Source organism: Manduca sexta, chromosome 28, assembly GCF_014839805.1.
Source record: "Manduca sexta isolate Smith_Timp_Sample1 chromosome 28, JHU_Msex_v1.0, whole genome shotgun sequence".
Lineage (NCBI taxonomy): Eukaryota > Metazoa > Arthropoda > Insecta > Lepidoptera > Sphingidae > Manduca > Manduca sexta.
In genome coordinates this window covers 16,623,756-16,646,658 of record NC_051142.1, presented here as the reverse complement: position 1 = coordinate 16,646,658, position 22,903 = coordinate 16,623,756, and the positions used below count along the sequence as shown (strand labels likewise).

General features: G+C 34.1%; 1 protein-coding gene across 1 annotated transcript; it reads left to right on the top strand.

Moving 5' to 3' along the window:
* The first annotated feature begins 589 nt into the window (after window positions 1-589).
* LOC115456205 (putative fatty acyl-CoA reductase CG5065) lies at window positions 590-22,375 on the top strand. Its single transcript, XM_030185167.2, has 13 exons — window positions 590-718; window positions 9,587-9,699; window positions 10,612-10,728; window positions 11,849-11,968; window positions 15,279-15,404; window positions 16,279-16,424; window positions 16,952-17,064; window positions 17,506-17,698; window positions 18,881-19,027; window positions 19,619-19,708; window positions 19,927-20,091; window positions 20,814-20,912; window positions 21,134-22,375. The coding sequence occupies exons 2-13, from the start codon at window positions 9,595-9,597 to the stop codon at window positions 21,285-21,287; spliced, it is 1,575 nt and encodes a 524-aa protein (XP_030041027.1). The 5' UTR covers window positions 590-718; window positions 9,587-9,594; the 3' UTR covers window positions 21,288-22,375.
* The last annotated feature ends 528 nt before the right edge of the window (window positions 22,376-22,903 follow it).

Sequence of the window (22,903 nt, the reverse complement as noted above, 5' to 3'; positions counted from 1 at the left end):
TAGTTTAAAATTGTCAAAATCTATTTACGTTCAAGAAATGTTTGCGTTCTTTTCTGACATCTTTGACATCTCTAAACGAATATGCGTATTATGACTAATGCTGTGTCCATATTATAGTATTTTGTGCGGACGCGTGCGAATTATTGGCGTACGTATTTATATCCAAAAATAAGTTACCTACATAATATATCTGTATGAATCGTGTCAGTAAATTCAATGCCATTTGACTCATATTGACATCCTTTCTATTCGGGCAATCATGTTATTGATATAGCTGACTTTATAGTCTGGTGTATAGCGTGTTTACAATGGCTCAGTGGAGGTAGTGTATGTAATTTGTATTTTCATATATGCTGTCCACATGGTGCGGAGTCGGCTCATGAACTATAGTTATTCTATATTCTTATATTTTGCGGTTACATAAATGTAAATGCGCTAATGAATTAAGAGTACAAGCGCATGGTGACGAAACATTCATAGCTCGCATCGCCAGACGTTTTTTTGTACTCTTTCATTGATGCCACCGACTGTTAATCATAATTTTGCTGTCGATACACCTAATCATTCTTCTAAACCGAACGCACCGCGTAAATTCGCGAGTGTGTCCACAGCGTTATACTGTAACAATATTATACATTAACAACCGCATCGTCACCTCAGTGTCGTGCAGTGTCCGTTGTTTCGCGCCCGCGTTCGACTCTAAGGATTTTAAGTAACAGTAAGTATTTACTTTTAAATCGCAACTCAAATACCATCTAGCGTTAGGTTAATTTTTGCGTATTAGATAAAATTCCTGAGCGGGTTTTAATAGTGTTTTCTGTTATAAACACCTGTAGATATATACCAATACACTGTTTTTGAGTTCTAATTAACTTCTGATTTATCAATTTACGTTGCGACAAATCATATCAGTTTCAAAATATTGATTAGGATAATCGTTGATTAAAATTATTTACCCTTGGCCTAGTGGTAACGTGTATCCAGGCTAACTACTCCCCAATGATGACCTAGGTCGACCCTGGGCCTAAATTCGATTACTAGGTCAGGCAACACAGTGTTGTATTTACTTAACTTGCTGATCATCGAGCCAATGTTTCCAACTAGGTCGGTCGTAAGAAACCTCTAATCGTTCCTGCAATATGAATGAAACAGGTTGTACCGCTGAAATTAATTTGCCGCAAAATGGAGGAAGATAAAAGTTAAATTGTTTTTTTTTTTTATTATTCTGTACAAACTAAACAAGGTTCCAAAAATTCAATCTTTAATGTGGGAAACCTATGCAAAACCAGTGAATTCAATCAATATTTCCTTACATTAGGTAACCCATTTATTCGTTATAGCCTGGGCCCTTATTCTGTATGATATTGTAAACGCGTAACGCGGCCGTGTCATGTTATCTTCGAGAAATATGCGTGGAATGGTATTCTGTAAGCCAAATTTCTATAGTCCTAAACACGATGCTTTGTGTAATGTGCTTGTTACGCACTGTTAACATAACGTGCGGGATAGAGAATAAGGCCCCTGAGAGAGAAGTGCTTCACTCATTGGAACATATGAAAAAAGCTGCATACATCTTCACACAGAATCACTACGACTTGTCTCATAAAATGATCGAACGAGGCACTATGGTTATGCAACAGTGCAATAGTATATGATAAGTACTTGGTTCCATGGCTAATGCACAATTATGTACTACAAAAATAAAATTACAAAATGAATATCCAGGATTGGTGTCGACCTTCCTAAACATATGTTTATACGTAATCTTTTATTAAAATAATAGATTTTTATACAGATAACACTCATAAAATAATTAAATATTACTTAATGTGGTGTTTTTCCTTGCAAATCTGATAATGGAATAAGCACTGAAATTATAATCGCGCAATGTGTTCATTAGAAAAATAATTACCTGCGAAACTAATTTGTTTTGCCAGCAGTGAGGGTTACGGGCTAAGAATAATGCACACGACTTTGTTTCTACATTACTAAACATATTTTATGTAACACGTTCGCTGCGTCATCAAATCAACCTGTTACATCTTTCCTACTACCTATGGAATGTTGAACTACCCACTGGATGGCTTCGTAGACTTTATTTTTAATGAGTATGTATGTGACAAATATATTTTGGTGATTGTATTTAAAATACAATCAATTTTTGACATAGAGTATATAGGGCTTTTTGGCGTTATATTGGCCACAGATATTTTTCCGTTAGGCGCATAAGGCTGAACCTCATGAACTAATGCACCAGATGAATGCATTAGTTTCATTGGTGTAGTTTTCAGAAGTGAAAAACATAGACCAGATCTTTTCAACTTTTGCGGTTGCATGCAATTGCGCATCCCGCGATCTTCGATATTAGGGCGAGAGTCGAATGGCGGGATTTTAGTTGGTAGGACAAAGAAAGGACAGGAAAAGACCCGATACAGCGTCATTGGATAGTCACCTAAATTTGTTGTAGCAGCGAACGTGTTAAATATCATTTTAAAAAAAGATATACTCCAATATTTTTTTACAAACTGCTCACATATTATGTATTCATATCAAAATAATATCCTATTAAAATATTATTCCTTTTATTTTAAATCGCTGAGTTTTCTTAGTATTTACGCCTAGTTAAATAATAAAAAAACGCTTCTATTAGAAAGAAAGTTTTTTATTGTTGCAACAAAATTTGTATTAATTTACATTATAAACAACATCTATAAGAATGTACCGACTGGACATTAAAATTAAATACTTGGTGTAACTTTAAAAACCGCATTTATACATTTTGCCCTGGTTTTCTCTTCGTTCTGTGCTTTGTGCTATGTGTTGCTGTTTGAAATAGGTCTCCTAAATAGCTTTTAGTCACATTCGTATTAGCCTAAACGGCGAACGGTCGCCATTTGCAATTATTAGTCGAAATGACACCCTCCAAAGTAGCCTAAATGGGGAAAAACCATCTGATCTGAAAACACTATCAGGCTACTACTGCTGTCCAACGCTTTTGTTATTTGAAAAACAAATACCAAATGAAATGAGGACTACTTACGGTATTTCCCATTAAGTTGATACTTTTTATTAAACAGTTTACTAAACGCGTCTGGTATTAGCGAGGTGCGAATTATCATAATATACTGTTCAAATTTAGGAAAAAAACCTTTATTTTGAAACGTCAGACTCTCAGTTCTCTTTATTTATATTAATGGTCACCTGTGTAATTCGACAGTCGAATTTATTATAGGTAAAACATATATATAAAGTGTATTTTTGTGCACTGCTTCTCTATATCAACTTTAATTATGCCAAATCTCACACTCCGTACTCGCAATGTGCCTAAAAAGGAGTAAGATAAGGGGGTCGTGTAAATGTGTTCTCTTCAAGTATTAATATACAGATTACAGTGTTATTCGTTGACATGATTACAAAAACAAGATACAAACTGGTTTCATTCGATACCAAAATAGTTAACCTAGCAGAGATTAAAAATCTTATTTTTTTATGACCTATTATAAAAATAGATGGGCATAGACTAAACATGCAGTATTTTAAACCGTTAAATAATATTTGAATTAGTTATTAAACCCAAAAAAAAAAACAAAAAATCTACTATATTATGTATAGTAGACATTTTGGATGAACACTGTTTTGATTGAGGTTTCCAGATTCATTATGATGGCTTAATCCAATTTGATTATTTAATCAACATCGCCATCTATATTAGAATCACAGGAGCATTCGAAGGCAGTATACACCCATTTCTTACGTTTCGCACTGTTATGCATCGCTCGAGTCAACGGTGAAGGATAATATTGGAAGGTAACTTACCGAAAAATTTGAATTAAGCCACGAGGTGAACGAAAGGCCACCCAGATATGCAACAGAATGTATTAAAATCTTATGTTTGTATTGTTTTTATTGTAAGTTTCTTTGTTTTGTTGAGAAATGTTTACGTATGTGAACATGTCTGTCTGCCTGTGCTCGCGGCTTTCAGAGTTAAAGGACGTAAGGACGCTCTTTTTTAATAAGGTTCGGTGGGTTAAGATCAAAACGATTTATGAACGAGTTGAAGGGAAGGTCGAATTTTTTTTATCATAAAAATATTTAGTTATAGGTACTTATATCATAAACCGAATTCCACTCACGCAAAACTGCGTGTATAAGCTAGTGTAAATAACATTATTTTTCATTGAAAAAAATTATATAAGAAGCATACAAATAGTCTTATTATAATTAATTAACTTCGTATCGATGCAGTCACCTACTTTTATATTGCACATTGCGTGTTTTCGTATGCATAAGCAATTTTGGAGCATATAATTATGACAAAATTTAAAGCATACTTCAGCTAAATAATAACTTTTAAACTGTGTGACAATTGAAAAACTTATGCATTAGAAATGTAATAAATAGGTACAGCCTCCGTGGCTAGGGAATCAAAGGGCTTCAATAAACCAACAAAGATGGGTTTAGTGTCGTCTATGCAAAAATCCATGAATATATGGCTTATAAATTACAGAATTCAGGTTTCGCGTAAACACTGACAAGTATTGCATCAGATAACGACAAATTGGTAGCAACAAGCTATATTGCTATTACTTTACAACAATTGCTCTCAAACTGATAGTTGCTCCCAATAGATTGCTAAATAATCAACTTAGTTGCAGCGACTGAAAATGAAAATGTATTTATATTCCATTTACAAAAATAATGGTAAGTTAGTGTAATCCATTAGGATACTGACGTTGAGCCGTTAGTAACGTGTTAATAAACTAGGGTTCCGTAGAAAATAGAAAGATATCGCAAAACAGAACTGCACTTTATTATTTGCACGTTTGACCAACGCATTGCATTTTGCTTCTTAAATAGTCTATATCTTATTAAAATAGTAATGAAAGAGCAACGTTACGAAGTTACTAAGATTACTAGAGAAAGAGGGCTGTTTACAGTTTCTGGTATTGTAAAGTGTTACTTGAGGAACGGTGATCACAAGTACTGTACCAACAGCCTCGGAACTAGGTGTAAGACTGGGCCGGGCGGCGTATTCAGAGGGCAAATTCAAACTTGGCGGACGAATACGCAACTCATCAGTCATCACTAACCCAACTTTGACTACTGAGACATCCAGTACATTACACACATAAATTATTTCCCACGGGGCGCGAAAGATGATGATGATGACAAAGGTAAATATATAGGTGGGCAGAGCCGGCATTATTCAAATTTTGCCCCGCCTGGAAAAAAATTAAGATCCTGAACTGTGTACCAATCATTGACTGCCAGCCTTCTATTATAGTGTGTTTAAATCGTTTGTAAACAAACACAGGATATCACGAGAATCAAGATATTATTGTCACAATAATATTGTTTAATTTGTATTAAAAAAATTGTTATGAAGTATGACAGGCGATGAGAAAAAAAGGCCAACGATTTGACACGTTATATTTAATGTGTGGTAAATAAATGCGAGCAAAAAGTGACTACCTTCTTGATAGGTACGTAATAAATAGTAGTAATATCAGAATACGAGTGGCTTCGGCTACCGTCCATGATTACTCCCTTAAGAATATAGAGTGCATTGTTGACTATTCAAAAATAGTTTTGGCAAACTGTTAAAACTTCTTATACAATATACGGAACCAAATCATCGGAAGTTATAAGATTATTCTGTTTAGCTAGCATGTTTACACACATTAGCAATGTGTTGACAATAAGTATACATGTGTTTGACGGTTCCGTGAAGGTTTTGAAGGTCAAGTATATGTAGTTCCGCATATGACAATATTCGATATAATACGGTACGTATGTAAGTACCCAATATATAACCAAAGAGAAAGTATTCGCTTATGGAAGAGCAACGGATATATTGATAGTTTTAGATAATTATAAGATATGGGCTTTGTTCAAGCTCTTACTCGTAGTTCTGGTAGTGAAAATATACCGCTCTAGTTCTTAACCTTTTATTTTCATAAGTATTACCTAACCGCTAAGAAAACCGCCTATTTTCATATCTATGGGGGACTTTTACATAGAGAAAATATATATTTTTTTTCATCTTTGACCAAAAAATAGTGCTCATAGAATCTTTGGACCCCTTTCGTTTCATTATTCTGAAGTAGAAATGCTTTAATAAACGGCAGACTAAGTTCTTGGAAAACCGCCCTAAAATCGAAGTTCAACTATATAAAATAACTCGAAAATTCTAATCCATATCAACTCGCGCCGGGCGATGACGAGTTACTGAAAGAATTAATCAGGTATCGCCCTTGTAATCATTTGCACATTATATAAATTAATTATTACTACTCATTTCTTAACCTTTAAGGGAGGGCTATATACCTACATTCAGTAGACTTCGTGCGGCTTATTATTAAATGCCAAGTGATGGCTAGTGATCATACGGTGCTAGGTCTCTCCTATGTGAGAGTGCGCCTGGGTAGGTACCACCGCAATGTCTATTCCTACCGCCAAGCAGCAGTGTGACTAGTCACTGGTGTGTGTTCGGCTTGGAGGATATTGTAGCCAGTGTAACTACTGGACATAGTGAGACTTAACATATCATGTCTCAGGATGGCGAGCGCAGTGGAATACTAAACAATACTTTGACCCCCCGTGACCATGAAGGTTGCAAAGTCTTCGAAACATCGGGAGAAAAGTAAAGTATTAAAACCGCGATAAAATCCGTAAAACAGTTTAATTAAAAACTTTGTAGTCATAATAATAATTCAAGGTGATCGATATTGTTTCTGCTGTTTATAGGCGGCCGTATCGCTTACCACCAGACGAAGGGCGGGTTCGTCTACTCTCGCCATTCAAAGCTATAAAAAAAAACAGCGCGCCCCATTAATAATAAATTTTGTTGAAGTTAAAACCCCACAGAAACGACAGACGCACTATCGTTTTGTCCCTTTTTACAAAATTATAAATTTAAATTTATTGTTGTCATTAAGTTTACTATTGCTATATAAATAATGGGCCACTAATTGACAGCAATGCAAATCTGCATGGAGATTGTTTATCGATACTTTAAGTCGAGTGCTGTTGAAATGAATGTCGTGGGCTTCATTTGAATCATTGTTGCCTTAATAACATTACGTCATATTAGTTATTTATTTTATTTTAATATTTTATTATTTTTTCTGTGCGGAAGCTGGAACTCGTGCCCGATATGGTGGTAGGCTCGTCATATCACATGGAACGGACACACACGCCGAAAAGTAATGCCCCCGTTGCAAGTCTAACTACGGTTTAGGGGTTAAGTCTATTTGTTTATTTTTTGTTGTTTGGATGCTTCTTAGAAGTATCCTAAGTAAATAGCTCAACGAAATTTGGCACACATAAAGCCCATGTCCTGGATTAACACATAGGTTACTTTTAATCTCGGTAACTTCCTTCTACGTGATTTTTTTTTTAAATAGATGGCGCTTGCGTCTTGTAGATGGTGTTAAGGATCTGCAGAGTGATTTAGAACTTCTGTAGTGGGGACGGCTTTGTACGTGGGCAATGCCTGGGTACAAATAGAATTTTATAACCATAGAGTCAATTTTGCGTAATATTGTCTATGGTTGTTTGTAGTGTGCAAATATTTGTCTATAAATGTTAGCAACCAATGACAAAAGGCCGTTGACTTGTTTATATTAGTGACATTTCAGCAGAAACGGCCAAAGTCCTTTGTTCTCACGTATTGCCACCCAAGGTTCGATTATCGGTGTGCCTAGTTTTTTTTATACTGACACGGCAATGGGACCCCCCTCCCCCTTCCACCTGATGGTAAATGGAGTGGGGTCCAATAGAGTGTCGACTGACAAGATATGATTACTTCTCGGCAGTCGACACAATTGTGCCGGCCTGTTAGGACCTTATATACACAGGCTGATCCAGAAACACGACACACGTGAGCCACTATAGCAGGTTTTGACGCCTTGTGTAAGGTGGTCGCTATCCGGCCGGACATAAAATATATCCTATCACCAGCAAAGATTAAACTAGGTTACTTGGTAAGGTATGCAGAAATAAGGTCGTCAAATTTCTTGCTACCATCATTACAAAGGCTAAATTACTAACTACACCTTATTCAACTTTCAGCTTAAAGCTTGTTGCATTACACACACATACAACATATATGTATTCATCTTGCACCTCTCTACTAAACAAATAAAAAACATTCAGTTGGCGTTTAATGCATTTTAAAGTGTTAATAGTTTAACAAATGATTCATTTAGATGCAAAATATTTTATGTGATTACTTGTGGCGCTTGCCCAAGCAGACGATTTTGAGCATTCGTTCCTAACATTTACGGCGCATGAGTTACAGGGGGTATATACAAAGTTATACGCAAAAAATTAAAAAATCTGTTTTATATCATTTCTAACAATTTAAATCTACCAAAAAATGTTTCTTAAATTGCTACCGAATAGCGTCAGTTGCAACTTAAAATGAGGTGTACTTTACATAATATACTTTGATGTCACATTTTCTTTGTGAAATTAATTAATATAACAATATCCATATTATTAAAAAAAATCAACCAAAGTAAAGATTGTAGTAATATGATGTTTAATTTTTATTTCTATAATTGTATTAATTTCGAATAGATAAATCAAATAGAATACTTCTAAAAATATGGTTAGCGTGCCGTTGTACTTTTGGCATCAGAATGTCATGTATGTTATGACGTCACACCTGGTGTGCCAAAATTATGGATTTTTTATAAAACAAAAATCTTTGGTATAATCTTTTATTTTTTTTATTCATTTTTTAAATGATTTTTAACAGTTTAATTCGATTTGTCCGTGAAAGACTGTAGAATAACATTGCATTAGCTATTTCCCGAAAAATAAAAATGACTTAGAATGAGAATTGAGCGAATGTCGCCATAAAATTTTCAGGAATCTAGTAGAATTGTGATTTATAGTACGCTTGTATTGTACGCTAGTATAATCGCTATGTCGTTAAGGTAGGTTGTTTGAACATAAAAAATGTTATAACAAGATAGGAAAACAATATTTCCGCACTTAAAACACACGTGACTTAGTCCGAGGCATGTTTCGCGAATGACGTTTACCCATGCTATGGCTAAGTCAATACGGCCTGTCAATATTGACGGACAGGAGTCAGGCCCGTATGAAGGCGGTTGAGAGGTGCCTGACCTCCCATTGAATAAATAAAATGGTTTATCGCAATCAGGTCGTGTTTATTTTGCGAATTATGTGATTGCAGTTATTGATAATTATCCTTCCATTTAATAAAGTTGATACTTAATATTAATCAAACAGTCAATAAATTAGTTCTATCTGGGAAAGAATTATTTCTATCACAAGACTTAGTTCTGTCTGAAACTCCCCCTTTTGGTAAGTGGAATATGGATTCCGCTTACCAAAAGGGGGAGTGGGGGTGTCTTTGCCGTGCTCGTACACAGAAGACTAACTTTTATGTATTAAAGCGACGCTGTCAAAGAAACGCCTAACCTCTCTTCAATAGTAATAGGTGATCCAGCAGTGGGACGGTAAAAACTACAGGATTTACAAAACAAGTGACTGATTAAAAAATACACATGTATACTGAAGCATATCTCAATTACTATGTTCTTATTAACAGGGTTCAAAATGGTGCCACGTCCAGTCTCCCCATATGCCAGGGAGCCACAGATCCCGCAATTCTATGCTGGCAAGTGCATCTTCATCACAGGCGCTACGGGTTTCATGGGAAAGGTACCCTAGAGTGTTCTAAAACATTATCTTTTCAGTTGTTACGATTTTGTTAGAATTCTACGGAAATCATAATGGTAGAGATAGACGTCATGTAAGTTTGCATGGTATTCAGGCTTATTTAACTGATAAAATGGAATAGATTTTAAATATCTCTAATTTTATTTTGTGCCTAGCAGTGATATTGACACATAATGCGCATTTTATTTTAAATTTGACGCAAAAGAACATATAAGCTGAACAATGGTCCTATTTATTATGATCATAAGCGTAATCCAGCGCTGTGTAAAATGAATACCTACTGCTTTAGTATTACTAAGCGGTTACAAATCCATCGGTGCGTGTTAGTGAGAATAATATTTGTATAGCGAATATGAGCATGAAATAATAAATGCGAATATTTTTATAAGTAAAATTTTTTACTAACTAATCAGTTTCTGTGACATCTTCTTTTTTAATAGTTTGTATCACTGAGTACCTATTTTATTATGTTTTTGCATAACACCTATGAAGTAGGTACAGAAGTGTTTTTGTTAGATACCATCATTTTTATTTATCATACATAATTCGTATACAGTAAAAAATTTACGACATAAAATTGTACTTGGTGTATCAACAACGTGTTTTTGCAACTGCATCATGACATAAGCGAATCGTCGCCTGAGTTTAAGTATTACGAAACTTGGCAATAAAAAATAGTGATGCTAGTCCGTACTCTAGAACTTTGTGTACCAGAAACAATGAAAACATTACGTACGATAATTCGTTAAACTACAATTGTGGGCAATCAGACAGGACAATTTTGTGATTAGCCAGTCCGTTACTACTTAAATATTTTAATGCAATATCTAATATTAAATGGTTGGTGATTTGACGGCGCTGCAATGCTAAGTTCATTTCCTGTTTATCCTACAGGTGTTGATAGAAAGATTGCTTTGGACATGTCCAGACATCGGAAAACTATACCTGCTGATGCGGCAGAAGAGAGAGGTGTCGCCCGAAAAGAGATTGTCACAGCTCAAACAATCACAGGTTAATTATAATTTGTTTAAAGTATATAAAAAATGGCTTTATATTATTAAACAATACCCGCTACACAAATTTTGCTAGTAAATAGCAATGATAGATAGGTGTGATACGATATATATACTTACTTAGTACAGATAATGTAAAAATAGCTGAACGGATTTTTAAGTCTCTAATAAATTAAGTAGAACTAGTGTTAAAAAACTAAAACCAGACTACTGAGAAACGACGCTCTAAAATTGTGAAACAAGAAGATATTGTGATTTGAAATCGTTATACAGATGTTTCTCACATTGCAATAATAAATGAAACCATATATTCTTTATCTCTGTTAACGTTGTACAATCAAAAATTCTCCATGAATAACGTTTTCACCAAAAATCACAGTTTTTACTTTATCAGATTTTTTATCATTTTGCAGTTTAATGCTAATATAGCGTGTACATAAGAGTATTTACCAAAATGTACGATGCTGCCTCTGCGACGAATTCTCATAGGTATAGTAGTCGATGTAGCATTAGGCTGAATATTATAGTTATAAATACTTCTTATTGATATTTATTTTGTTCGAAACTTACCTATATTTTTTTATTTTACATCAACGTTTCGAGTACCTTATAGTAAATTGTTATTATAAAGAAGATAAGTATGTGGTTTCAATTAGTAATGCAATGTCAAAATAATCTGTATAAAAACTGTTTAATACTTATCGTGAATTAAATAATTAATTATCATGTACCAGGGTACATACCTCTGACTTTTGTTAAAACTATGTGTGTATTCTTTATAAATTATCGCTTGCTTTAACTGTGAAGGCTTGTTAGCCGTGTCAAGCAACTTCCATATCTGAGAAGGTCTCTATAGGAATTTTAAGGGGGTGTGAAGTCTACAAATCCACACTCGGCAAGCGAGGTAGACTAATCCCTCTCAGTAGTAGGGGAGGACCGTGCCCAGCAATGGGACAGTATATAATACAGGGCTGATATTATTATTATTATTATATATTTAATGTATTTATAAAATTTTCGTAGTGATGTTCAGAGAGCACACGTGGTCATATGCTTTAATTATGCCGTAGTCGTAGCCGTGGGAAGAAAATTCAATTAGTGCAAAACTTTTTTCACAGGTTTTTGACAATATCCGGGAAAAATGCCCGTCCCAGCTGGACAAATTGTACATCATACACGGAGACACTACGGAACCAAACCTAGGAATCAGTCTTGACTCTATGAGTCTCTTGAACGAGGTAATAATATAAATTACTTAATAGGAATGATATAAAAACATCTCGCAGGTGGAATAATCAAATATATTTACGTGGGTCTTCATAATATTTGACAAATCAAATCATTTATTTGCTAAATACTCAATACGGGTTTAATGCATGTTACAGATGTTATGTAAAGGTCATAGCATACATATCAAATCGGAAAGGTATCGTCATCGTATCAACTCGAGCCGTGCATATCTTTTTATGAAACTTCCTACTGCAAAGTCTACTACATGCTCACGAACCGCGGTGCGGTGCGTGGTCGACTTGCAGTTCCCGCGCTTGCGGCTCATCGTCCCCGCGATTACGGCTCTCAACCTTCTGGTGTCAACCATGTCAACCGGGCAATTCTCCGAAAAAGAAGGTTTTGGCATAATTAACCTGGCTCAATTTTTTTTTCAATATTTGAATGATTTGCTTCGTTTATATCAAAAACATAACTTAAAGAAATATAATAAGGGTAAAGGCACTTAAATTGATCCATTAGACGAAGACATATAGCTCATTGAAAATTTAAATAATCAGATAAATGAGATCAAGACATGTGAATGAGAATGGTAGCATATATACATTTGTAAAACCATGAAAAAAACTATAATGTCATATTTTTGTCACCTTCAATAAATCACAATAAGTCATAAATAACTATAAATATTTTAGTTATTAATAACTTGGTTAAACTTTAAAATTAACATGAAATGAAAATCTGCAATTGTATCAGTATCTTTAACATACATTTTCTCTCTGTTCCATAAAATAACTAAATAAATCAATAAATTAATAATAATCATAAATTTATCATAAACATAATCAATTGAACTTTAATTTTTTATAAAAAAATAATGACATTCTTTTGAGCATTATATTATAGATCTACTATATTATATTTCTGAGATTGACTCACGCTAATTTCTTAATTAATGTTTAAGAAAATTAGGTTCTCTCAAATGTTATCATCACAATTATTAAATAGGATCGATTTCACTTTGGGTTTATTAGGTAACTTTTGGAAGAAATATAAAAAAATATTGAAATGATCATTAATCAGTTAGCAACTCTATTTGAAATTTAAATATATGTAATACTCAACCAATTAAAAATGTTCAAAGCATGATTATCAAGGACGTCTCCCCATTAGCCAATATTCGCAAAAATTTCAAATGTTTCATTATTATATTTTGGCAAATCCAAGTCCTCTGTCGTAGCATTCTCTTCTCCATTTTTTTGCATGGCCTCTTTTCCTAATTTTCAATTTTTTTAATGTATTATATGTATAAGCAGGCTTAACTACAATATCAGTTAATATTGAAACACAGTTTTAATTTGATTCTTATGGTAAGGATTCATCATCACCGTTTTCTTTAAGAATATTCGACCAATCTAAGTTCGACTGATCTAATAAGCTTAGTTCAGTTAGTGTGGTAGATTCAGCTAATGGTACCACATACACGCTAATATTATGAGGGGGCAGTATATAAAAACCTAGATGATTATCATGAGGACATTAAATAGCTTCGTCTATACAGGAATTCTCGCAACAGCTCTACTTGCGAACAGTAAATAGACGCTGCGCTAAATTTGAACAAGATGAATCAAATTTAATATTGTCTATTTTGATTAACGAGTGACCAAAGTTTGGGAATATATGTCTTGTCAGATATAATTAAAGGTGATGGCAAGAAAACATCATCCTTATTTTCTTGGAAGCGTTCAACATCAGATCCACATGTGCTTTCAAGAGTAGTATTACTAGCTAGCAATTGAGCCGTTTTCTTCTGTTCCCTTAAATAATAAGCCTTGGAATTGTGTCTCTATCTTATTCTTTAAATTCTCTATTCTCTTGATGACATTTTTAAAATACTGAGTGGCTTTTTATTTGCCTTCTGCCTAAGATATCTAAGTCGCTCTTTTTCTTGGTTTTCTTTCCATAAAATTTCGTCAGTCTTTATTCAATTATATTTTCTTTTTTCTGCTAACCGTTTCTTGTTACATGAAATGATAATATTAAATTTTTATAAAGTGAAAAACCTAATCCTGTTTAAAATTCTAATTTACCTGGCCCATGTCTAATTAATCTGACGTAAAATCGCCAGCGAAATCCAGAATAATTAGACCCAGCTAAATGTGATTTAAACACTAAAATTCATTTCCTTCTAATTTTATCAGAATTCACAAGTAACAAATACATCAAAGAATTTTAAAACTGTTTCGATTTTCGGTGGTATGTTATAAAAAATATTGTGTTAATATAAATTAAATAAAATACGATCATATAAAATTAGACAACTTGCCTTACAAAAGCCAGAATCGATGATATTATCGTGTTTAATTCTCTATTTACGCTACATAGGAACGTTCTTACTTCACGCTAGCACGGGGGCGTCTATCACTAAAGATATGCCGAAACATTTCGGCCGATATGTCGTCACAGTTATTGCAGGTACTTGGCGAAAGCATGAGCCATAGAAATTATGCATATACGTCTGGACATTTTAAAACTTCTGTAAATACGATTGGTTTTACCGATTAATACACTATAAATGGTAAATCACGGGCGTATAGTTTAAGTATCGATTCAGCTACTTTGAATTAATTAAAAGATTGCATATATTTTTTATAAAAGATTAAAATCGTAAGTTGGACGTGCGGACGCGCCATATGTATGAGATTTTGCATGTTTAATGTTTTTTTACTGGATTATGATAATATTATACAAAAAAATATGAATAGGCCTTGGTAGAAAACTAGTTTAAGTACAGTATAAAATATAGATATAATTAAAAATGACCGAAAAACATACATTATCTGACGAAAAACCTGGTTTTTTGTAGTTCAGAGAATTGCCCAACCAGTAGTCGGTGAGCCATAGCCGAGCCGACGTATCGGAGCTGCTAATCCGCTTTGGTTACGTGCTTACGTTAGGACACCTGTTTGAGGGCGAGGCTAAGGGGATTTGGTGACGATCCCTTTCCGATTATGATATTTGTGCTATCACCTTTACTGGGCGTGCATATGAGTAAATGGAATTATTTATTACATTCATTAAAGTCTATTAAGAAATTGATACATACAATTACAATATAATATTGATTGTTATGTAATGCTTAAATAACATATTTTAAATTTTTATAGTTTGATTAATTTATAAAAATTTACATTGACAGTGTTGTGCGCTATAATTATTTTTGTTAGATCCGTTGTTTTATTGTGGTGATACAAATATTTGTTTAGGTGCAGGAATAACTGCCAGATAATATTATCCAACATTGGATATGTTTTTTTTTAGGTATCCATAGTATTCCATGGTGCAGCCACGTTGAAATTCGACGAAGTTCTTGGCAAATCGGTGGACCAGAACGTGCGGTCTGTGATGCGACTCCTGGACATTTGCGACCGGTTACCCAACATTCAGGTACCCATTCCATATTTATCTCATTCGTATAAATTATTTAACATACTGCCTTTTAGCTATCATTAAACGAAGAATCTTTATATATCATAAATCGCGCCGCGTCTGAAAGTAATAAACTTAAAAACTATCGAACGGATTTAGATGAAATTAGGTATGGAGATAATTTGAAACCGTGGGAAGGATATAACTACTTATCCGCAGGAAGGATATAACTACTAATCTATTTGAAGGATATACTTACTTTTTATCCTGGTTAAATATGTAACGTCGCTTTTGTCCCGGAAAAATTATCACGCGTCCGAAGCCGGGAGACAAAGCTAGTTCATTATAGTTTTTGACAATATTCACTCCCATCTACTTTAGGTGTAAAGAAGTTATATTTTTAGTATCACAGACATAGTTAGAGAGGAGGTGGGAGGCAACGGTAGTCGTGTACCCGTCCTAGAAAAGGCTTTGCGCTTATACGTGGAGTTCGCGTGGTGAGGACCATTATTTGTTAAATACAAAACCAGGGAACGTGTTTTTGCTCCTGCCGGCTGCTCCCCTTAATCGAAACCCCTAGCCAAGAGCGTCGCCAGCCGATGCCCTAGGGGGGCAAGTTAATATGGAGAATGAGAAATGTATGAATTGTAGGTAAAGTCGAGAGCACATGTTCCTCCCCGACTTCCTCTCGTAAATGAGCGTACGGAATATTAGGAATTTTTGACGTACGGGAATGACCGATCAGCAAGTCAAGTCAAAGACTTAACACTTTAGAATCTCTGGGTAGCGGGCAGTTGCCCCTCCCTGCTCCCTCTTGGCGACGCCTTTGTCCCTAGCTGCGCCAATGGTGAGTATATATTCTCATTCCCCTAATACAAACACGCCTTCGCAGGCGTTCATCCACGTCTCCACAGCGTACTGTAACGCGGACCTGATCACGGTGGAGGAGAAGGTGTACACGTCGCCGGTGTCGCTCGACCAGGTCCTGGCGCTCACCGACTCTGTTCCCGACGAGCTGATGGCAGAGATCACTGATAAGTGAGTATTATTATTAGTAAGTATAACAGCTAAAGTTTAAAAAGTTGTATAATTGTAAAATGTAGGTAGATATTGTAACTTTGACTTTGCGGGTGACCAACTCCTCAATACCTCCGTGACCACGAAGGCTGCATACTGCATAGTCTTCGAAATATCGGGAGATGAAAAGTTGTATATTTGTAAAATGTAGGTAGATAAGTAACTTTAACTTTGTGGATGACCAACACCTCAGTACTCCCGTGATAATGAAGGCTGCATAGTCTTCGAAACGTCGGGAGAAAACTAAAATAATAACCGCAATAAAATTCGAAAAATAGTTTAATTTTAAGTAGTATTATTATTTATGTAATAACATTAAGCATGCCTTATAGGTACAGATAATATGTCGTAGTTCGATTAATTAATTATATTTTAATTAAAAAAAAACGATGTATTGCTCCCATATAAAACGCCAATTTCATATGTAAGGATCTAATTAATAAATTAAACTTTCTTTATTTTAAACCGTTGAATGATTCTTTCCACAGGTTCATAGCGCCAAAACCTAACACTTACACATTCACGAAAGCTTTGGCTGAAAATGCTGTGGAACAGCACCGGAACAGAGGATATCCGGTGGCCATTTTCAGGCCTACTATTGGTAATATATTTTTCTAATTATACAATTTTTAGGAAGAGCACTATTAAGAACTTTAATTTACAAAACCCTGTGTTTCACTGCACCTATTGTTCAATCAGCCATAAAACTGTCTGAACAAATTAAAAAATTCAAATCGCTTCGAAATTTTTGTGTCCGTCTATAATCGTTTTTCCTTGACTAAAATAAGATTTTTTAATTTATTTTAGATTAAAAAAAAAAACAAAATTTCTATTAAAGTTAATGTGTAGAAACGAAGTTTTTAATTTGTTCAGCTACTTTTGTGGCTAACTGTATCTACTCTCTCTAGTAAGAATTAATACAGTTGATACACGAAGTTTCTCATTAGTTACTCAGTATTTGTACTATACTTACCATCAGATCGCGCATAGACAATACAGTGCAAAGAAAAACAACTTTGTAATTACCTACTTTTTATTTCAGTAATTTCCGCCCTTCAACATCCGTTTCCGGGTTGGATAGAGAACCTGAACGGGCCGAGCGGCGTGGTGGTGGGCGCGGGCAAGGGTCTACTCCACGTGTTCTGTTGTAAGAATAGCGCAAAGGCCGACCTACTGCCTGTGGACATCGCTATAGATACCCTGATCGCCGTGGCTTGGGAGACAGCGTTGGACAAGTACGTACCTATATGTACCTATATTATTTTACATATGTACCTATATTATTTTACAGTAACATAGAGAGAAGATCTGACAAATTGCGTTTCGTTTCAAAATTATTTCATGCTAAAAAGTAACAAAGGGCCTATGGGTTTCTTATTTTTTACTATTATAAGGAGGAACATTTAAGTTTACGCGAATGTTAGACATTGAAATAAAACTAAAAACTATTTAACGGATTTTATCGCGGTTTTTTATATTATTATTTTCTCCCGACGTTTCGAAGACTTTGCAGCCTTCATGGTCACGGGGGGCACTGAGGTGTTGTTCATCAGTAAAGTCAAAGTTACAATATCTACCTACATTTTTCAAATATACAACTTTTTAAAATTTTTAACTGTTGACGGTCCGATTTACGCAGAATGAGCTCACAGTGTCTTGAGGTCTGGCAGCCGGTCTTTTGGGATCTGATTTAATTAAATGTAGAACAGGATCCCAGGCTTGTGCAAGCTTCCAACCATCTTCCCTATTGAAATTTGGGTGTTTTTTAATTTCAATAGCCTCGCGAATCATCCTAGGCAGGAATCGGTGTTCTTTGGCAAGGATTTGTGGCTTGTCTAATCGCAAATAATGATTGGAGCCTCCTTCAGAATGTTCAGCGACTGCAGACTTCTACCGACGCTCTACAGATAATACTTATGTCACAAAATATTAGCTTTAAAAAGATTGAGCTTGTAATCTTTTTTACCGATGCGGTTGATTTTTCTCAGAGGGCTACCAACAAAAACATAAATGTTAAAAAAAGTCAAAAATGCTAACAAAATAACTTGCAAAATATACTATAAAATAAAAGAAATGAAATCTAAATAACTTAAAGTAATGAAGTTGTGCGTAGTATCTTCACAATAATTTCATGGTTAAATTATAGATCTTCGTCGTTCTTCATTATACTTAGAAATTATATTTTTTTCCTAAATATTGCGTGTTTTATTTTTATTTACACAGCCTGACCCTATTCGAAAAACTTTATTTTTTTAATTCTTCATTATTACGTGAACAGTTAGATTATAGTTAATTTTGAAACTTAATAAAAAAATATTTAGACGAGAATCTTACTAACAATCAGTGGAAAGGGAACCACGTAAAACAATTCCTGCTGGCTTCGCATTTGTAATGTAAATTTACTTTTTTTTACGCAGATTATCAGAAGTCCGCGTATATAACTGCAGCACCATAGATAATCCTGTAACATGGCGGGAATTCGAGACAACGATCAGAAGGGAGCTCCGAATTCATCCTTTTGACAAAGCGTTTTGGTATCCATCGGGAACTGTGATTGAGAGCAAGTGAGTTAACGCTATTGCATGCTAGATGTCTCTATGCTTTTTTGTCTTTTCTTTCTTTCATTTTGTGGGAAATACAAAAATAAGAGTGAAATATTAACATTTCCACAATTTATTTCCCATTTATTTAACGGTAGCGACCATTAAACGATAAAACTTTATTGCTGTTTTTGACAATGTAATAACCAATATTTTGAATATTAGAATATTGAATGGTTGCAAAACAACAACATCCATCTTGTTTATTATATATTTATCTTGCTACTCTAGCGCTACTAGGGGTTTTTCGAGTTGTTTCTAATATAATTGGGGCACGCAAAGCTGTTGATCCTGTGCCTGATCTCTTTCCAGTCATATCAGATTGTCGTCTTACCAGACTATGAAAGTGAAGAAACAAAGAGTGCACCTGCGTATCGCGTACACATTTGTGCACTTTAATATCTTTTGCATATCTGGCTGATCTCCGTCGAGATGCTCCGCCGTGAGGGAAATTAGGCTAGGAGGGATTCATTTAATTTGGTGCTTCTTACCTCTACACTCCACACTCAAATTTAATTAGCGTTTACCTAATTTATGGTTACATTTTTTTTACAGATATTTGCAAAAAGCTATTGCCCTGTTAACTCAAACTTTACCTCTACATCTAGCTGAATACACAGTGCGTTTATTCGGAATAAAAACAAGGTACTTATATTACTTAGTAGGACTTAGCAGACATAATTATCAAATTAATCAGAAATATGCAAACATAAGTGCTGATAAGATAATGCATGCAATGGAATGAAAATTATTTCAAACATCTGATTTAGTGTTGCAGTATTGAAAAAAATCCTACTATTTTAATTAACGCCGAATAATGATAAAGGAAGATAATATTATTAACATGAAATATATTGTTACAGGTTAAGCTTTATTACTGTAAATCAGCGACTATGCGCAATGAGTGATGTACTTCAATTCTTCTCTCTCCGTGAGTGGATATTTAAGAAAGATAATGTTCGTCGGTTACAAGCGAGGCTATCGCCGCGTGATGCTGAAATTTACAACTTAGACCCGCAGACTATTAAGTGAGTTTAATATTTTAAAACAATGGCAATTGTAAGAGTTAAGTAACAGTATAAAAACATTTTATTTTGAGATTACTTTTATAAATATTATTAGAAATGTTTGGTATCAGACATTTAAAGCATGTTCCTGGTATATTTGTTTCAACTTATTATGCACCAGTTTGGCCCTAGTCATCGGGCGTGAGTTTTAGATAGTGCAATAAAGATGACTGCCTCCGTGGTGTAGTTGTACTTTTACGCAGTACAAGTACGACTACTACGCTGTGGTCCTGGGTTCGAATCTCGGGTCGGGCCAAAATAATTGTGACTGGGTTTTTCCATCTTAAAACATGACTCAGACAGAGCTCGGTGTCAGGAAGTTGTCGGTGTGATACCCCCGTGCCTCGGAAAGCATGTATAGCCGTTTGGCCCTGCGCCTAATCCCTCTCCAGTCATGTTGGATTGCCGTCTCGCCGAACTACGAAACTGAAGGAACAGAGACTGCACACAGGTACTATAGTGCAAAGTGTGTGCGCAATACACATGTATGCCCACATACTAGTGCGCAATAACTCCTACGTACCTGGCTGATTTCCATTGAAATTGGCCGCCGTGGTTGAAAATTCGGCTTGGAGGCCTTAACTTTACTTCAGACATCAATACAATTTATTATTATGAAATCATCCTTATGTGCTGAAAAGAGCATAAGGCGCGATTCTAATATATTCTTGTTCTTGTTTCAGCTGGACTGAACACTTCATCAACTTCGTAAAAGGCACCAGAAAATATCTTTTAAAAGAAAAAGATCAAGATATAGGAGAAGCAAAGAGACATATTAGAAGGTAATATTCTAAATATTATTAATATTAATGTAAGATCTACAAATGCAAATTTCTTTAAATATTGTTATTTGCTTAAATGTCAGTTGTTTCTGTAGTATTTTCTTTGTTTTTAAAATGATAAGAGGAATAATTCAACTCGTCAATGATTGTTATTGACTTATAGAAATTTATTGTGTTATTATTATTATTTCATGCTAATTTATTTCTTTAATATTTTACAGAATGTACTACGTCCATCATGGATTCATCTTATTCTTGCTCGTCTTAGTTTTTCGTTATGCGATGCAAAATCCTATCATAAGAAGCATCGTCTACGGAACACTCAAATTATTATTTTCTGCCTTTAACGCTGCGTATGGGCGTATAAAATTGTAGATGTATATAAATATCAGTCTTGTAAATATTCCATGAACAAAGAGATACATAATATATGTGATACAATGTCTTAAAACGATAAGAATCAAAGTAATATAAATTAATTTCCATGATATTTAAGACTTCATAATATACTGTATTCTTAGATATACGCTAAGGGTATCAAGATTTTTATATGTATATACAATCGGCTTACATATTATGAACTTGAATTGAACACGAGGCATATTATCTTTACTTATCACAATTTTTCTTTCCATATTAAAGACTAAGATCTAAAAACTCACTTGCCTAAAATCTCAGCCTAATTATTTATAAAGAGAATGAATGATTATCCGTTTAATATGTTATTTTATTTAAATCACCAAAACATCTTAGTAATATGAAATAATAATAATGTTTCTTTTCAAAGAAGAACCACTAAATTCGTTTAATTTTTAAAACTATTTTTGACCGTGAGTAAAAAATGTTTTTCGCTTTTATTTTAAGTTGCTCCTCGGTGCTTTAACAATACGGCTATTATTCATTACATTACATGTTGATATATTTTGCAACGACAGTACAAAATTATTACGTTGTGAAGGTGAAAGTACTATTAAGTAGTACATATAACATTATGTACAGCAACTATGCCAAAAAGGCCTTATTGTATATTTCTTCGGATGTCGTATTTTTAATACAAGACAAAATGTGTAAATTGTTTTAAAATAGATTTATTAAATGCTATCAGGACTTGCAAACGTTTTTTCATGAGCTTTTTAATAAAAAAAAGTTTACTTTTATAATTAACTTATTTTTAACAGCGTATGCATTTTGTGCCTAATCGGGAGTTTTGTGATATTGATTTACACTTGTCTGCAATATAGGACATAATTATATTCTATCGTTGTAACCCTACATGAATGGAATGGAGTTGGGAGATGATTTTTATACGAATATTGTTGTGGTTAAAATAAGAAAATAGAAAGTACATTGTACAGACATATGTTTAATTTAAGCAAATACTTTGTGTAGTTATGGTGTATTTTTTTTATTTATGTTTACTATTTAAGGATATTCGGTATGCTAAATAAATATTTTGTATACAATATACCTTTTATTTCAACCTTTTTGTGACTAAACACCAATATTGTAAATATATTAAAAAGTAAACACATTTGTTTAAATACTTCATAGGTTTCTACGAAGTGTATAGTATTAAGTTTATAGGACAAAAGCTGTTTAACAGTACATTTACAAAATAACTATCACTTCTTTCCTGCTATGGACATCTCTACGGAATTACTTATAATATAAATAAAGATCTCATAACAGTGGTCTTTAGTATGGCGCAATGGGCTAGATTTTACGTCACTAAATTTTCTTCTATTAGATACGTAAAATATTTTTTTTGCGTTCCCGATAACTAAAAATAAAAAAATAACAATATTCAGTCATCTGAAGGAGTAATTGACAAAATAAATAAAGTTGTGTGAATTGAGAGAAAACTCGAAAAGCTATTTTAATTTTTTTTTATTCGTTATTATCGTTAGGCGAGCTTGCCGTTCGCCTGATGCTAAGCGATACGACCGCCCATAAATAGTAGAAACACCATCCAACACATTGAATTAAAAACT

Excerpts from the sequence above, each read along its gene's own strand:
- LOC115456205 (XM_030185167.2), top strand. The coding sequence starts at position 9,595 with ATGGTGCCACGTCCAGTCTCCCCATATGCCAGGGAGCCACAGATCCCG. Across the intron at positions 11,969-15,278 it reads CTATGAGTCTCTTGAACGAG|GTATCCATAGTATTCCATGG; the intron begins GTAATAATATAA and ends GTTTTTTTTTAG. Across the intron at positions 16,425-16,951 it reads ATGGCAGAGATCACTGATAA|GTTCATAGCGCCAAAACCTA; the intron begins GTGAGTATTATT and ends TTCTTTCCACAG.